Source organism: Panthera pardus, unplaced genomic scaffold (genome assembly GCF_024362965.1).
Source record: "Panthera pardus isolate Hobbes unplaced genomic scaffold, ASM2436296v1 HiC_scaffold_10, whole genome shotgun sequence".
Classification (NCBI taxonomy): Eukaryota; Metazoa; Chordata; class Mammalia; order Carnivora; family Felidae; genus Panthera; species Panthera pardus.
Genome location: NW_026526655.1, coordinates 44,205,746 through 44,222,412, shown reverse-complemented (window position 1 = coordinate 44,222,412; position 16,667 = coordinate 44,205,746). Strand labels below are relative to the sequence as shown.

The 16,667-nt window shown below is 40.2% G+C and overlaps 2 protein-coding genes across 10 annotated transcripts in view; one reads left to right on the top strand and one right to left on the bottom strand.

Annotated features, from left to right (window-relative positions):
• Positions 1-6,757, top strand: part of MFSD6 (major facilitator superfamily domain containing 6) — a 78,103-nt gene extending 71,346 nt beyond the window's left edge. For 3 of the 4 annotated variants that reach the window (XM_019462317.2, XM_053906902.1, XM_019462321.2), the window contains exons 5-7: positions 771-869; positions 1,987-2,267; positions 4,674-6,757. In XM_019462317.2, the coding sequence (XP_019317862.1) occupies positions 771-869; positions 1,987-2,267; positions 4,674-4,874 (581 nt within the window). In that variant the 3' untranslated portion in view covers positions 4,875-6,757. Of the gene's footprint in view, positions 1-770; positions 870-1,986; positions 2,268-4,493; positions 4,519-4,673 lie in introns of all 4 variants that reach the window. The other variant, XM_053906906.1, reaches the window with a different exon arrangement.
• NEMP2 (nuclear envelope integral membrane protein 2) overlaps positions 1-16,667 on the bottom strand; it is a 143,680-nt gene that overhangs the window by 105,130 nt on the left and 21,883 nt on the right. For 5 of the 6 annotated variants that reach the window (XR_008423680.1, XR_002083757.2, XM_053906911.1 and 2 more), the window contains exon 8: positions 14,690-14,866. Coding sequence is in view for 4 of the 6 variants with exons in the window: in XM_053906911.1 (XP_053762886.1) it covers positions 14,690-14,866 (177 nt within the window). In the remaining 2 variants the exon portion in view is untranslated. Of the gene's footprint in view, positions 1-12,176; positions 13,994-14,689; positions 14,867-16,667 lie in introns of those variants that run through there. The other variant, XM_019462325.2, reaches the window with a different exon arrangement.

Sequence of the window (16,667 nt, the reverse complement as noted above, 5' to 3'; positions counted from 1 at the left end):
TCCCTTTCATGGTAGTCATAATTGTAAAGCTGAGTTCTTAAGTCATTAAGATGATTAGAGCCAGCCTGTAACTGTGCACACGTCTGTGACAAACAGCCTAATGAGATGCTACAGATACCTCAAAGGAGCCAAACAAATGAATGGACAGCATGTGCTTTTGGATTGAAGCAAAGTACCCTAACCTTGCTGATATTAATGCTAGAAGAAAGAAAACTCATCCTTATTCCAGAAAAATCTAGCTATTTTCTGGCTTTGGTAATGTCACTACATCTCTTGATAACACAATCTGTCTGCCCTGTCAGGTCTCCCTTATTGGAAATACACAGGGTGGGGTGGAGATAAGATTACCCTGCTCAAGGGATCTGGACTGATCAGTCATCTATGGAAGGTGGGCCCAGGGTATCTGAATTTATAGCACTACTTGAGCTCTGCTATCCCAAGTACAGATTAGTAGGGCTGTTTAATAGTTAGGTAAATGGTGCCCAAAGAAGAGAGCACCACTGAGTTTTATGGTAAGAGGCACTCAGAGATAATCCTTTATAAATATAGTTTTAAAATTTGATGAATGACCAATCCAATACCAGCATCTGGGTCTCCTGGGACCTACCAGGCCTATGTTTTTCCACTCTATGAAGCCACTGGCTATTCGTCATTCTCTGGTTTGTCCTAAGCTCTGCTGCCTTTGCCCTGAACTTCAGCACATTGACAGCTGTAGATGAGGGCTCTCTGCAGTTCCTGGAATTACTCTATGCAGTGCTCTGTTTTCACAGGGGCTGCCGCAACCTTTCGAGGAATCGGCATGGCCTGCCTGGTGATCCTCCTGCTTTTTGCCCTGATCCAGTGGCTGGCAGTGCCCGGTGAGGAGGAAGGTAAACCTGTCTATTCTTTCTGAATGGTTCTAAAGGTTGAAGCCATGGAGAAACCCAGAGGTGGTCACAGAATACACAGCAGACCTGCCTGGCTGGATTTTCTCAGTGGTGTATAAGAAAATGAATTGATGTGTACCATTGTTAGAGAGAAGCTGTGTCCTATGTTGAAAAGAATACTGGCCATTTTAAGTAGCTTGGGGGTTTTCTTGTTTTTGTTTTGTTTTATAGTACAAAGTAGCATAGGAAGTACTGGTTTTAAATTTCTCTGGTATTCTAAAGGGATTTTGCACATATAAAGCTATGCAGTAATTTTACTACTAGGGATAGGGAGTGGTATTACTTACTATGTTTTTGCCTTCATTTGAAAAAAGTGTCTTAAAATTTAAATTTGAAGTTTTCCCTTAACCAGGCATGGCCTTCATTAAAATTGTTATATACAAAGGAGGTTATATCAAATATAATGTACAAGTTGAATCAACTTTTTTTTTTTTTAATGAAGAAAGCCAACTAGTAGAATGGAAATATTCTTGCTTAACTCATGGGTCCCAGAACAAGGCTCATCTTCTTTGTCCTACCCTTTGAGGGGCATTTGTTTGCCTCAAGTACCTAAAATGCTTCTGTAAAGGGAAAAACTAGCTTATTACAGAAAACTCCAAGGCCGGTTTTAATGCTAACGAGCTATACAGAAAAGAGGACCAATACTGGTCTTTCTCACATTTTTTTTCCTCATGATCCTAAATGGTCTATGCCTCCAGTAAAAGGCCAACAGAAGCAGCTATTTCTGGCATTTCCTGTTTTGATGCTTATCTTTAAAAACTCAGTCCTGTAAGTGGGCCTAAGGCCACATTCATTATAACCCATGCCCACAGATTAAGTTATATCTAAGTTTAATGAAAAATATATTTCATAAACAAATACAAGTTAATGTCTATTAATCCCTATAAAGAGATCCTGCAAGATGAACATCACATCTGTTGCTCAGTACCTGCACCAAGAGGCCCCTGATACATAGCAATTTATTAATGTTGCCAAGTACACTAGCATGGGCTCATGGGATTGTCTGCTTATTTTGTGACGAAAACTCCAAAAAATGATTTAAACATGATTTTCTCTCCAGACAAGACAATGTTGGCAGAAAGGATTCCCGTGCCCTCTAGTCCTGTTCCCATAGCCACCATTGACTTGGTACAGCAACAGACCGAAGACGTCATGCCACGCATTGAGCCCAGACTTCCTCCCAAGAAAACCAAGCACCAGGAAGAACAGGAGGACGTGAACAAGCCAGCCTGGGGCGTCAGCTCCTCCCCCTGGGTGACCTTTGTCTACGCACTCTACCAAATTAAAGAGATGATGCAGCTAACAAGAGACAACCGTGCTCCTGAGATACAGCCTTTGCAGGTAAAGTCCCTACCTTAAGTGGGCTCAGTTGTGTTAATTATTCACTCACCAAGATTTATGGTAGGTCTAGTGGGCAAAATAAGACACACAAATAATTTTAGTATTCTATGACAAGTGCATCATAGAGGTGTATACAAGGTTGTGCAGAGGGAAAATTTCACCTTCTGGAGCACAGGAAGGCTTCACAGAGAAGACATTTCTTGAAAGAAAGAAAATTTTAAAAATCCAATAAATTGTATATTTCTTTAAAATTTCAGTGTTGACAGGTACCAGTTCCAGTGAGCATATATAGTTCTTGCCATGGGAGACCGTTAACTATTAATTTCTGTAATTCTAAAATTCTAGTGGGGACATTATATATAATAGGACTTCAATAAATAATCTGATGAATTAATGAATTCTGTATGAGTCTAATGGGATACGCAACTTAGTGGAAGTGTTGTTTTGCTGGTGGCCTCATGTGAAAAATAAAAAGTATGATTTTTCTTATCCCTGGAGATGTGGTCTCTCCTGAGTAAAGTCAAATCATGTTGATAAAACTGGGGGTAATTGTAACTAAAGCTGTATACTGCCTTTGGAAATGATTAAGTGTGACTTCTATGAATAGTCTGGCTAAAGTAATGAGTCTACTTCCTTGTGTTTAATCATGTCCTTTTACTTGATGAGTCATGGTCAGCTATATATATTAGAGTAGCTTCCGAGGACACATAAGAAAGACAAAAATAAAGAGTAATTTGGATAATCTCCTTTTTAAAAAATAGTTTGAACTATGTTAGTTCAATTTCTCATGACTTTGCAAACTAACATGTAATATTTCTATAATTTAAACCAACTCTGATTTCGTCACCCATAATCATAATGCATCCTGGTGTATACATGATCCTATTCATTTATCAAGATTATAAACTCACATGAATCCCCTGCCCAGTCAAAATGGAGAGTATCAGGGTGGGAGGAGCATATAAAGGATGTGAAGCAGGAGAAAGGATGAGATCTTCTGGTTGAATAGCAATGTTTTCATTACTTTGGGTACTCAACCTTATTTTTATGGAAGCCTATTAGGCTTATATATCATTGCACTTTTTTTTTTCTGGCATGTTAGGATCAATAAAAACTGGCTGGTATGGCTTGGTTATTCTTATGAATAAGAAGTCATTATATTAAGATTTCTTTACATTTTAGAATCAATCACAGAAATAAAACTTTTTTTGGTGCTCAGTTATTTGAAATGATATATACTAATTCAGAGAAAAATCCATTTTGGTTCTTTATTTATCTTGAGAGAGAGAGAGCACACACGCACAGTGAGGGGCACAGAGAGAGAATCCCCAGCAGGCTCTGCACTATCAGTGCAGAGCCCAATGCGGGGCTCAATCCCAGGAACCATGAGATCACGACCCGAGCCGAAATCAAGAGACGCTTAACCGACTGAGCCACCCAGGTGCCCCGGAAAATCTGTTTTTAGAAAAACATGTTTCCTGATTTGTATAAGTCAGAATGTATCACGGAATGTGGCAACATGGCATCTTACAGACATGCTGTGGGTGATGCGCTGGGGTATGCGTGTACTCCTAGTTTCTTATAGTGTATGACCTAAGTGGTTGTTGCCATTCTCTTTTTTCACGCTGATGTTCTGTGTTGTTTGACTTTTTTTTTTTTTTTTTAATTTTTTTTTTTTTTTCAACGTTTATTTATTTTTGGGACAGAGAGAGACAGAGCATGAACGGGGGAGGGACAGAGAAAGAGGGAGACACAGAATCGGAAACAGGCTCCAGGCTCTGAGCCATCAGCCCAGAGCCTGACGCGGGGCTCGAACTCACGGACCGTGAGATCGTGACCTGGCTGAAATCGGACGCTCAACCGACTGCGCCACCCAGGCGCCCCTGTGTTGTTTGACTTTTAGCGTGCACTTTAAATCCCCAAATATACATCAGGACTCTTAATTTCAGGACATTCTTTCCTGGCTTTGTGTCTGAGGCTGAGAAGCCTTACTTACTTTCTGTCAGACAAGTGCCTCCAGCTCTTGAATTCTGCAGTCTCAGCAAATGACCTGAGTTTCAATTCTATGCTGCTTGCTCAGTGACTTATCACAGTGATGGAGGCTCAGTAAACATTTGTCGATGTAAATTATTTTCCTAGTAGTAACAGGCATTTTGGTAGTGATGTTCCGTTATCCACAAGATACGTCTACTTACAGTGTTTGTGTTTTTCATGCGGCTTTGGCAGTTGCACATAGGAAAAGAGATGAAAGGTAAGACATTCTATCTTTATTCCTCTTACTTGTTCCTTGAAGTTACTTCAGGATGATCTCCCCATGTTTCCTATATCTTACTTGAAAGCATATAAAAAGTGTTGGATTTATTTGTTAGCACCGACTACAAAACATCTTTTCTTTTTTCCTTCCAGGGGACCAGTGAGAATCGAGAAAATTCTCTAGCTGGTGGAGTCCGGCCTGTCCCATGTGAGACTCATTCTGACCCATCCAGAAACCAGCCATCCCCTCAAGCAGCAGCATCTCGGACACAGAGCAGCCCCACTCACCCCAGTGTGGACCAGCGTGTGGAGAAGGAGGACCAGCAGGCTCAGCCTGCCGCTGGGGGACACTGAGGGCTCCCACTCATCTCCCACCCTGCATGGAACTGGGCCCCTCTGCCAGGACAGAGGGAGAGGCTCCCTGAACCCAAGACATGCCTCACCTTGAGAAGCATAGCACTATATACTCTTCTAAATACCTGAACTCATCAACATGGAAACACACACATACACACACACACACACACACACACACACACAGAAGCTACAGTACATATTGGCAGAAACAGGTAAATTTCTATAATCCCACTGGAATCACAGAAGGGAAATAAGAGTTCGGTAAGGACTTCAGTTCTTTGGTTGGTTAGGTTAAGAACTGTAGGACTTCTTTGCCAGGGCAGTTAGGGTTGAAAGCAGCAGTTACACTAAGTAAGTGGAGGGAAAGAAAGTGTTTCAAGGTGAATGCTGATACAGTTTCCCTCTTTTGATTATTTATTCTAATTATTTGGTTCTTAATGCAAACTGGGAAGAAATAAAATATATCTATAATTTTGTTTCTCTTGAAGAGAGCTATTTAAAAAATTACAAGACATATTTAAGAAGTAGCCAGATAAAAGTTACTAGCTTATATGCTTTTGTTTAAAAAACAAAACAGAGAAACAGGAAAAAGTTTCATCAGAAACTTGGCATATCTCTAGCAAATATATTTTTATATGTATATCGTATATAATGAAAATAGTCCATTCTTTGAGCAGCAAAAGCCGTACTGACTACCACAAACTAAGCTGAGCTTTAAATGCCTTTTGTTTTTAAATGGGCTTTAAGACAAGAGGACAGAATATTTCAAATAAACCAACCAACTCAGTATCCTATGGCTTGACAGACAAGGGTTTACCAAATATATTGATACTGTAAATAGCCTTTATCACTATTTCACAATTTTATAGTGATTTGGGCTCTAAATAGCTGATGGAATTTTTTAAAAAAATCACTGAATTCCTAAGGGTTTCTTTAATTAAGCAGTACTATTTACAAATAACAGTATAAGATTTAAGTGCCTGGGAGAGGGATTATAATTTTTAAAAATTACACAATGGGTAAGTTTTTGTTTTGTTTTTGGTGAAGGGAAAAGGTGGTGAACAGGAAGCCAGGAATGGAAAGGATTAAGAAGTAACTATATTTTCCAATGACTAAAGAAATAATCTCAGTGTATTCCTTTTCATGAAGATACAGTCAGACACTGGACAGATGAGACAGGGGTGTGCTACTGTAAATATTATACCTACAGTCAGAACAGTGGCTAGGTGACTCACGCATAAAGCTTGCTGCTAAAAATGAAAAGCTAAGGATACTAAGAAGCCTTGGGGGAGGGCTGTGGAAAAAGCACTGCTTTAGCTGAATGAAGGTCAATGGTATGTGTAATAACTGTGAGTGAGCACAGGAGAGAGGAAAGAAAAGAACAGAATTAAAAATGAGAAACTCACCTTACCTCCTGACCCTGATTAGACAAGATCAGTTGTAAAGTGAGGGCCTCTCCACGACACCATACTTCTGCCCAATACTGCATCTGGGAGAAGAAAGTCTATACTTGGATGTTTAGCTTTGCCACAAAACACAGCTTAAAAATTAAATAATGGAAAGAAATAGAATTAAGCAAATAGTTATTTTTGCACTTGAACTGAAACGTACTGTACTGTAAATTATCATGACTCATTTTAAGTGACCTTTAAAATCAGATGTATTTATTATGCTTATGTAACTATAGAAATAAAGAAGTGGCTGACAGGCTGAACCTCACCTATGAATGTACAGTATGTGGATTTGTGATACTGACTTTAGGAAGTCAAAAACTTATACTGTGTCTTGTGTTTACAGTTCTGATTTATTCCTTTGAAAAGCCTGCTGTTTTGGAAATGCACAGTTGACATGTTGAAATAAAAATAAATATCATTTTTAAATATTTCTTAAATGATAAAGATGTGACCAAATAAAAGCCCTTTACTGTGGAATAATTGAGACCAACTTCAACAGGCCTTTGTTATGGAACATTTACTATGAATGCTGATGCATTGATGCAGTAATTTCTAGCCTTTTTAGGGAAGATACCTTCATGGGGTTCTGCACTCTGTAACTTTTTCTTGCTGTCCTCAAAGTGCCATGTGGCATTTTAAAAAATATTAAAGTGTACTCAAATTAAATTGATACTTTTATAACCCCAGTTGAGATTCCTTGGGAATCCCCAGAGTTGTCACAAAACCTGGGCTGATATAATCACTGTCTTAAGTCTTATTTCATACTCTTTCTCTTATGAGTGTAGAAAGAGTAAATTATCGGAGTCCTGAGCTTGTGTGGATCCAAAAAGGCTAGTTGCTAATTATCAAACTATTTATTCAAAGCCTTAAGTAGAATATTAGATGATTATAACACACATAGATCCACTAGCCGGTAAACCTCAGGAATAGCCTGTTATTCATAGGAAGAACAACACTACTTTACTGGCTTACTACTCTCACCATGGGCCACAGGAAGTGATTGCCTCAACACTTCCCGGATTTGCAGTTCCTCCAGTAAAGTGGGGTGGGGGCTGCTGGTGATACTGGGACCATTACCTAAGCAGTATTCCTTCAAGCCAATCTGGAGTTAAGCAGTGAATCTTGGAAAAGGAGAACCACATCTACAGTTACTGGGTTTGGTTGTGTGCCGAGGAGATTTAACTTTTTGTCCTTAAAACAACCCAGTGTAGCTCCTAGAATAGGAACTCCTATAATAGGAAGAGTCTGCAGCTAATAGAGCTTACCTCATGGAACCGAGATCACAGAGCCAGGATTCAAACTGAAACCTGCCTGATGCCAAAGCTCAGGTCCACCCAGCACCTTCCCCCAGAAGGTGGGGAGGCCACTCCATGCTTCTGCTGTGGTAGAACAAGCTACAGAGCAGCCCTGGCCTGCACCTGTGCCTGATTCGTGTATGTGGTTCTATTTCCATTAGGATTTCTAGATATTCCAAGATACCTAGAAATCCAGTAACTTCAAACCCCTGGTGTTTTGTTAGTTGTGAGTGTCATACCCCTTATACTCTGGAGGTGACTTGGATAGTCTGGCAACCCTGTAGACAAAATTTGGGAGGCTGACCGGGACCCTGAAGGCCCATGTCACAGGAGTCAGGAAAGACAAGCCAGTACCCAGGAGCAACGGCTTTGGTAAAGCAGCACCGTCTGGTATGGTAGCCATTAGCCACAGGTGGCTATTAAGCACTTGCAATGTGGCTAGTGCATCTGAGGAATTAGATTTCTCATTTTATTTAAACAGTCACATGAGGCTCATGGCTACCATACCTGGACACTGTAGTTGTAGAGGAAGAGATCACTTTGGGGTGATCTCTGGGCCTCCATTCTCTCATCTTCAGTATGAGAGGATGGACCCTAAAATTATGTTATTCTGTGAAGATGAGGCATGCTGTGTCAGAGCTGACTACAGGGAAGTGAAAAGTGATTTTCCCTTTAGAAGTTCTGTCCTTTGGTGCGTGGGGATAAGACAAAGCTACTTCGGAAACCCCAAAACGCTCCTGTGCCATTTCCGCAAAGCTCTAAGATTACCTGACTCAAGAATTCCAAACCATCAAGCAGATGGGGAGACAGTGGGACCAAATAAAGGGGTGAGAGAAAGGGAGACTGGTTTCTCAAGTCAGAAAGTAATTTACCTTATGCCAGACAAACCGTGGCTTAAGAGAGTAACTGGAAATATGTTGACGTCTGGACTGGGGGAGAAATGAGCCCAGTCCAGGTGGCTCTCACTCAGCTCTCATCTGCTTCAAGTGGCTAATGCAAGACCATCTGCACCACTGTGGCTCCAGGAAGATTTTAGATGGCAACCCAGGAACCTGACAGCGCTGGGGGTAAATTGCGGGTTCTGGAGTGCCACTGTCTGGACTTGAGTCTCAGCTCTGCCAGAGGAAATTTACATATATTCACAACCTCTCTGTGCCTCAGAGGCACTGTTAAATGACGGTGATTGTAGTATCTGCCTTCAGGTTGTTTTGATGTTGAAACACAGAGGTACCTGACACAGTGTGCACTATAGATACTGCCATCGTTGCGTGGCCAAGAGCCCATGGCAAGAGGAGTGCAGTCTCATCTCCCCAACCAACACCCCGTTCTCTTCATAGTTTGTTAACACTGACATCTATAATAAGATCGCATTCCCCCAGACTACAGTGCTATGTTACGATGTTTGCCGACACCTAGTAAGTTGTATAGTCAAGCATTTGGTTCCAACGTGAATTATAATCAAGTTGGTTGCAGATATGAGTTCATTAAGGGACAAAATTAAGCAAAATATAAGTTGAGGAGCTGGGAAAGAATGACAAGTAACAAGGGCCAAATCTATCGTGTGCAAAAGCCATAGACAGGAGAGGTTATACGATATCTGTTCCACAGTTTCAATATTTCTTTTTTGTCTAAAAGGTGTCAAAAAGATGTAAGCAAGAGTTTTATAATCATTTAACAAGTTACATACCCTCTTTCCAAATTGTCAGCTGATATTATTCTCTTCACCTGTAAACTTGTATTTTAAAAAGGTCAGGAACTTTTTGTTCCCTGAAAATCTCAATGGGGGCAGGGGGGAAGGGTCTCAAAAAAATAACGTGTAGACCAGTGCTACTCAATTCTAATTTACTTTTAGTGTACAAAAGTACAGATTTGCAGTAGTTTGGAGGCGGGGGAATTGGTCCATTGCCCCAGAGTTGGCACACACACATAAATTCAGGAGATGTAGTCATCTCTTCAACTGATCAGCCACTTAACTTGACTTTGTTTTTTTAAAGATGGCAGGAAAGGAAATAGCAAGGGCACGGGCCCTGACACACTGAGCCTTACATTCTGATTATACCACTTTAGCTACCTATGTCCTTTAGCAACCTTCTCCGAGTCTGTCCTCAGTTGAAAAATGGAAATAATGCTAAAGTATATTACAGTGATTGTAAGTCAAAATGAAGAGGCATAGAAAGTGCCCAGTATAGTACTTGACAGATCACCAATAAATGCTGGTTCTCCTCCCCTTTCTCCTTTTGATTATTCCTTTCTGGAAAATGGACCAAATGTAAAAAATAGATTCTCCCAAATTATTTAAATAATAGTGGTTAAAATAGTGGGTGGCTCAGTTGGTTAAGCACCCGGCTCTTGATTTCGGCTCAGGTCATGATCTCACAGTTGTGTGGGGGGCCCCTGTGGGGCTCCTTGCTGGGTATGAAGCCGGCTTAAGATTCTCTCCCTCTGTCCCTCCCCCGCTTGTGCTCACATGTGTGTGTGCTCGCACTCTCTCTCAAAATAAAAAAAATTTAAACAAGGGGTGTCTCTGTGGCTCAGTAGGTTGAGTGACTTTGGCTCAGGTCCTGATCTCGCTGTTCCGGAGTTTGAGCCCCGCATCGGGCTCTGTGCTGACAGCTCAGAGTCTGGAGCCTGTTTCAGATTCTGTGTCTCCCTCTCTTTTTCTGCCCCTCCCCTGCTTGCGCTCTGTCTCTCTTGCTCTCAAAAATAAATAAACATTAAAAATATTAAAAAAAAATTGAAACAATAAACAAAGAGCAGCTATCCCATTGAATGTGTCTTCCAAGATGTATCCTACTAAATATACACTCAGCCCAAATCTCCTGTGACCTGTGAAGGCATCACATTCAGAGACCATAGCAAAAATATGCAGTTACCTTAAAATGGTAACTAGATTCCTAAGCCAGAGAAAGACTGAAGATTTTAAGAACGTATCTGAATGAAGAACATGCCCAGTAGAAGGGGGTGGAGATGCTGGTCAGTGACAACAGCCACAGAGAGGAAAAGCTGGCAGGGTCTGCATAAAGGAGGCCTGTGCCAAAAGATTTAGTACCTCATCACGTTAGGATAGTCCCACTGAGGGATTAAATTAGACTTTTTGGCCTGGTGACATCAAACACTTGAATTATGTAACAAACTCCCTTTGTTCTCTTTCTGCTCAAGCAACCTTATTCCTACTATTTGACCCCTCATAGATCTGCCTTCTGGGAGAGAATCTGCTGGTCTTATGAATTCAAGTGTTTTTATCCTTATGCTAGTTTTATTTTTGGCTGTGAGTCACTAAATACACTATATGAATTGGCTAACTCATGTGGTAAACTCATCAGTGTCATACCTCCTGGTGGGGGTCTCAGAAGGCAGCAGTGGGGTCACCTACAAACACCTCTCTATCTTAATGCAGGCATCTTCGAAATTCTACACCCATTATGTTATTTATGCAACAGCTGGACAAAAAAGGCTGATTTAAAAAACTGTACTTCTCTAGGAAATAACCTCATACACAATAATCCTTTTTCTTTTCTTAACACAACTGCAGGGGTCTTAATTTATGAACTTGTTTCGATATATTGATATAATCCATCATCTATTCCAAGCCTCTTAAAAACTGAAATCTCTTAAATTTCTAGATTTTTTAAAAAAAGATCATAAATTGAAATACTGTCCTAAATATCAGATGGACATTCCCCTCTGATTCAGCCCTTAGTATTATTGGCAAAGTGTACAACCAATTCACAAAGCAATTTTTGTGATATGTAAAATGTGTTTTACAACATTTTAAAAATAACATTTGAATGATATAATTGTTTAAGCATGGCCCCCTACGCTAAATCTCACCCACACATTTTGGTGTCAAATAGCCCCAACTTGCTAACAACAGTAAGCTTTTATGAGGCACCTTGCATAAGCACTAACACAAAGCGTCTGTTCTGTTCCATAATTGCACACCTATGGCGATATGAAGCACGAAGCCAACTTTTAACCGTGAAGGGCAGAGCCATTTTACTGAATGGTCATTTAAACAGTTTAAAGGACTTTAAATAAAGGAGGGAGAGGGAGGTGGGAGGGGGAAGACAGAAGAGAGAGGAGGGAAGGGAGAAAGGAAAGAAGAGAAAAAAGCTCTCCTATGGGAGTCATCGGTGTATTCCTTCACAGGGATTAGAACTGTGATCAGCACTATAATAAACCCCAAATCAAATGAACACAACAGAAATACACCAAATGTATCACAACTAATGCTTGTAACTGTTTTGCTTTTCACAGTACTCACATAACAGAAACTGGCAAATCCATGATTTCCTCTAAAATAAACCTGAAAAACAGCATCCCAGAAGACTCTTGTACTCTTCCTCTCTTTAGCTGTTTTTATTGTGATGGTCCCACCCAGCTTGACCCACTAGGGCCTCCTTCTGCAGCCAGCCCCTCTTCAACATGGCATAGGTAAGGCCCAGACTGCAGCTGACTGTGCACACATCATTCAGACACACATTCTGCCAAAAACTGCCTCCTGGGAGGTGAACATGGTGAGCACAGCACTGATGCATCTGACACATTCATAATATACCGGCAATAAATTTAATTATAAAAAATTCAGATAAAACTATAACAAAAGTGTCAGACCTGTTTACACTTACAAAACAGTCATCATCATAATCATCATAAATTTGAATGGAAGATTCTTTGATATTTGAAATCAATCTATGTGAAAGCACAGATTGAATTTAGTGCATTTCACAAAGACTGCAGAGCTCTTAATACTGAAAGGTGTCTTGTAAAAAGAGGAACTTGTAAAATACTGACACACTGCTTCAAAGAGAAAATATTATTTGAAAATCAACCTAGAAAGTTCCAAATGGGTAGCCATGCTCTCGTTTTAACAATTAGAAACACTCTACTGATCTTGGCTCAGGAAAGCAGCTCCTAAATTTTCTGTAATGTCCTTCCTCCGTATCCACATCCCTCCTAGTAAAAAGAGATTCCTAATTCTGTATGCCTCTTTAAGAACTCAACACAGCAAAACCTTCTTTAAGTGAATCAATTTAGCACATCTTAACCCTTAGATTGTTTTGCCATGTTCAGATCTTTTCTCAGCTCTTAGTTTTGGCCTTCTTTCCCCAGGGTCAAAGCTCAGGGTCATTTCACTCCGGAGAATCAAGAAAAAAATATTTGTTCTCTGAAGAAAGATCACAAGTCTGTTGTGTAGGAAACTGTTACAAATATATATAACTAAATTTTAAAAATGGACCAGTCAACTCAAAATGTCACAAGAGGTTAAGTGTCTTCAATTGCAATATACAAAAAATTATAGAAAATAATTCTTTCTAAAATTTATATGTCTATAAAAATCTTATCAAACTTTAAAATATAATCTTAGGAAATGTTTCTCTATCATAGTTACCAAATAGATAGTTGTCCATTATTAAAAAATAAAAAAGTCACCAATACTGTGAGATCCAAGGCTGTGGGGAGATGGCCCCTAGGCTCACCTCTGAAGGTCTCTTCTTAACCCTGAGTTGTAGGTAACATTAGGGCTGATGTCTAGTCCCAGTGCTGCCTCTAAATAGCTTTGTAGTTTTGGACAAGTTATTGAACCTCCCCAAATCTCAATTCTGCCATCATTAGCATTTTCCAAACTGCTCCAAGGAATATCAATCTCACGGAAAAGGGTTCTGTGGTCAAATTGAGTCAGAAATGGCAGCACACAGTTTCTATCCAGGAGATTGACAATGTGCATCGTCAGTATTAAAGGCTCTGAGAAGTCCTGTGGTACATTTGTTTAACTTTGTTTCTATCTTAGTTGACCTCACAAACCCTTTACTGACTAGCACTTATTAGCACCCTGTGGATTATACTTTGGAAAACACTGGTCCAGCATCTCTCAGGTCTCTTCCAACACTTATATGCAGTCTTCAGACACAGGTTCTGAGGTTAAGATTTAATGCCTGGTGTTGACAAGGCAGATGTTCATGTTAACTTGCTCTTTGAAGATCAACATGATTCTCTTGCTCCTAATGAAAGTCTTCATTCAAGGGAAGTGGCAACGACTCTCACAAAATCTTGATGACTACAATAAGTAGCAGAACTCACCAAGAACGAGAAGTTATCTTCAATAGTGTTTAGTTTTCCTTTCCAGTATGACTCTTCTCCATAGCAAATGCTTTTGCCACTGTTCCCTAGAACCGTTCTGCCCAATGTTAATAGGATCCTTGCCCTTAACCCATTTCTTGTCCAGAATGAAGTCAGTGGTCATCAAGCAGTCCTCAGGTTAAAAAGCTGTTCTTCCAAGAAGGCACCCCCAAAACCATATTGCTCTTCATGCAGACTAATTTCTTCAGGCGACAAGTGGCTTCCTCCAAGAACAAAGTCTGCAAATCTAATAAGTAGTTTTTTTGTTTTAAATAAAGTTAATGTTATCACAGAAAGGTTTATGTGGAAGATAACATGTTCTCTTGCTATTTATCCTCTTTTTAATTAAATTTGACTTTACATCAATAGAGAATGGCATTTATACATTGGGTGTAAAAATGGGAATGGCTTAGGTGATCCCTCTGTAGATATTCAGAGAAAGAGCAGAGAAGGAGGCCGACTTACGAGCACTGACTGCTGCCTTTCCTAACGAGTCCTGTTTTCTAATTCCTTTTCTCTTATTAGAGTCATTATTCATTCATTATTTTAGTACATCAATACTTTCCCCCTTCAATGTTTAATTTGAGGGCACTGTTATTTAGATAAAACTATGAAGGAAGGGAAGCAGTAAGGAAAAAGATTTTGGGACAAAGATGTCTTTCCTGGTAAGCTTTGACAATTACTTTCAACACCGGTCACTTCTCATGTGGAAGTTATGTTTACGACCTTCCCTATCAAACATCAGGTCACTATTTGTCCTGACATTAGCAGCTCTGTGCAAGTCAGAGCACTGAAGAAAGAGCAGGGCCACTGACAGTTTCCGCATCATGGGTTCTCCTGGGCAGCAGTCTGTTCCTAATGTGAAGTACCTGTAGCAAACCGTCACAGTGTTTTCACAATCATCCCAACCCCAGTGTGGTCCCGGCAGCTGAACAGGGCTTACTTGTTAGGAGCCTGGAGTCTGGAGACTACCAGCCACGTGGGGAAGTCGGGCCTGCGGCAGGCTCCACGCAGCTCCTCCAGGGCACTGCTTGTCTCAGCATCAGCCTGTTCCCGGTATTCATCTTCAGTAAGATACTTAAACACTGGCTTCTTGGATGTCCACCATTTCTTCATTTTCCTAAAACATGTGGCATTTGGTTGCTAGATTCCTGGTCATATTTGACTGCTCAATTCAACCCTTAAGATTTATAAAACGACATTTCTTAGAAAGTAACAGTAATACTTAACTTCCTTGACACCACACTATACTTTTTTATGGTTCTTACTGTGACTATGGAATACAGAACATGCAGTTTGGGCTAATAGTACATTTCTTCTCTTCCTGGACCATCCTAAATAATGTTCTTAGGAATTTGCGACTCAATTTCTGATAGACATGTTAATTGTATTCTCAGTAATTTTGAATCGCACAATCAGACCATTAAAAGTCTGGTTTCCTTATGCTTGGCCTGCTCATTATCTTGGGCACTAACAGAAGCAAATCTTTTGAGATACCGTTTTTACAGAGACCTGGTAGAATTCATGGCCACTTACTTGCTAGACCTAAAGGAAAAAAAAAAAAAAAAAAAAAAGGAAGATTTGTGGGATATCACCTCCACCTAGTGGTGGTGATTCTGACTAATCCTAGAGACAGGGAGTAAATACCATACAAAGGTCGTTTGTGTACAATAATTTATAATTCCTCCTTTGCTTACATGCTAAGGGGCTCATTATTGGAATTTTCTTTTTGAATCAGGAAAGTCCTAAAGGGGAGAATCTCATAAAGATGGTAATGATGATAAGGTTTTAACACATATGTTACATTTATCAATGAGTTTTTAAAAATGTTCTTGGGTGGTTTAAAATTTAACCAGAGATTCCCAAATCTGGATAAGTACAAGAATTACCAGGAGGTGGTTAAACATATATTTTCTGGAGTGTTGGGACCTGAAAAGTCTTTTAAAGATTGTGTGGTGGATGATGAGTCGGATTGAGGAACCACCAATATTGTTTCCTTTTCCTTGTCTGAACACCTAGCCTGGTCTCCCTAGAGGAAAACCTCTGGTCTCTGAGCAGAAGACTGGACACAGTCCTGGCTTTGAGTTTCACCCACTGTATCAACTGAGGCAACTGTTAACAGCTCTGACCGTCAGTTGGCTCATATGAACAAAGTGAAAGCAACAACATCTACCTCACAGGACACATGGGTGGCTCAGTGGGTTAAGTGTCCAACTTTGGCTCCGGTCATGATCTCGTGGTTTGTGAGTCCGAGCCCCGTGTTGGGCTCTGTGCTGACAGCTTAGCCCAGAGCCTGCTTCAGATTCTGTGTCTCCCTTGCTCTTTGCCCCTTGTGCACTTTTGCCATCTCTGTCATAAATAAATAAACTTAAAAAAAATTGTTTTTAAATATAACATCTAAACCTCATTAGGTCACTATACAGGTTAGATGAGATATTTTGTGTAAAGCGAGTGGCCTATAGTAAGTGTTCAATAAAGATAATCAAGAGAGTAGCTACCATGTATTAGGATATATTCAAACAGCTCTTTGTAAAACTAAAATACTGTACAAATCAAGGTATTATTTCTCTGGTTTGTTATTTATGTTCCTGTTTTGTTGTTGTTTTGTCTTGTACTTGTTCACATAATTATTCATTAGCAAAATGAAAAGCTAAAGAAGTTACAAAACATTTTATTAGGTTTGTGTTAACAGAACACACAGCAAATGCATAAAAGGACCATCACACAGGTAACAGAACACACCTTACACTTGGTGAGGCAGCTGGAGGTTTAAAACAAAAGGGGCCCAAATGCTAACCCGCGTTCCTCAAGCCACAAGCCTCGCAAAGGACCCAGGCCTGGGGAATGTGGATGGCTAGCCTCCTCCCAGCAGAGGGACCTCTGGTAGTCCCAGGCACCTTTGGCCTCTGAGGCAGTGCAGA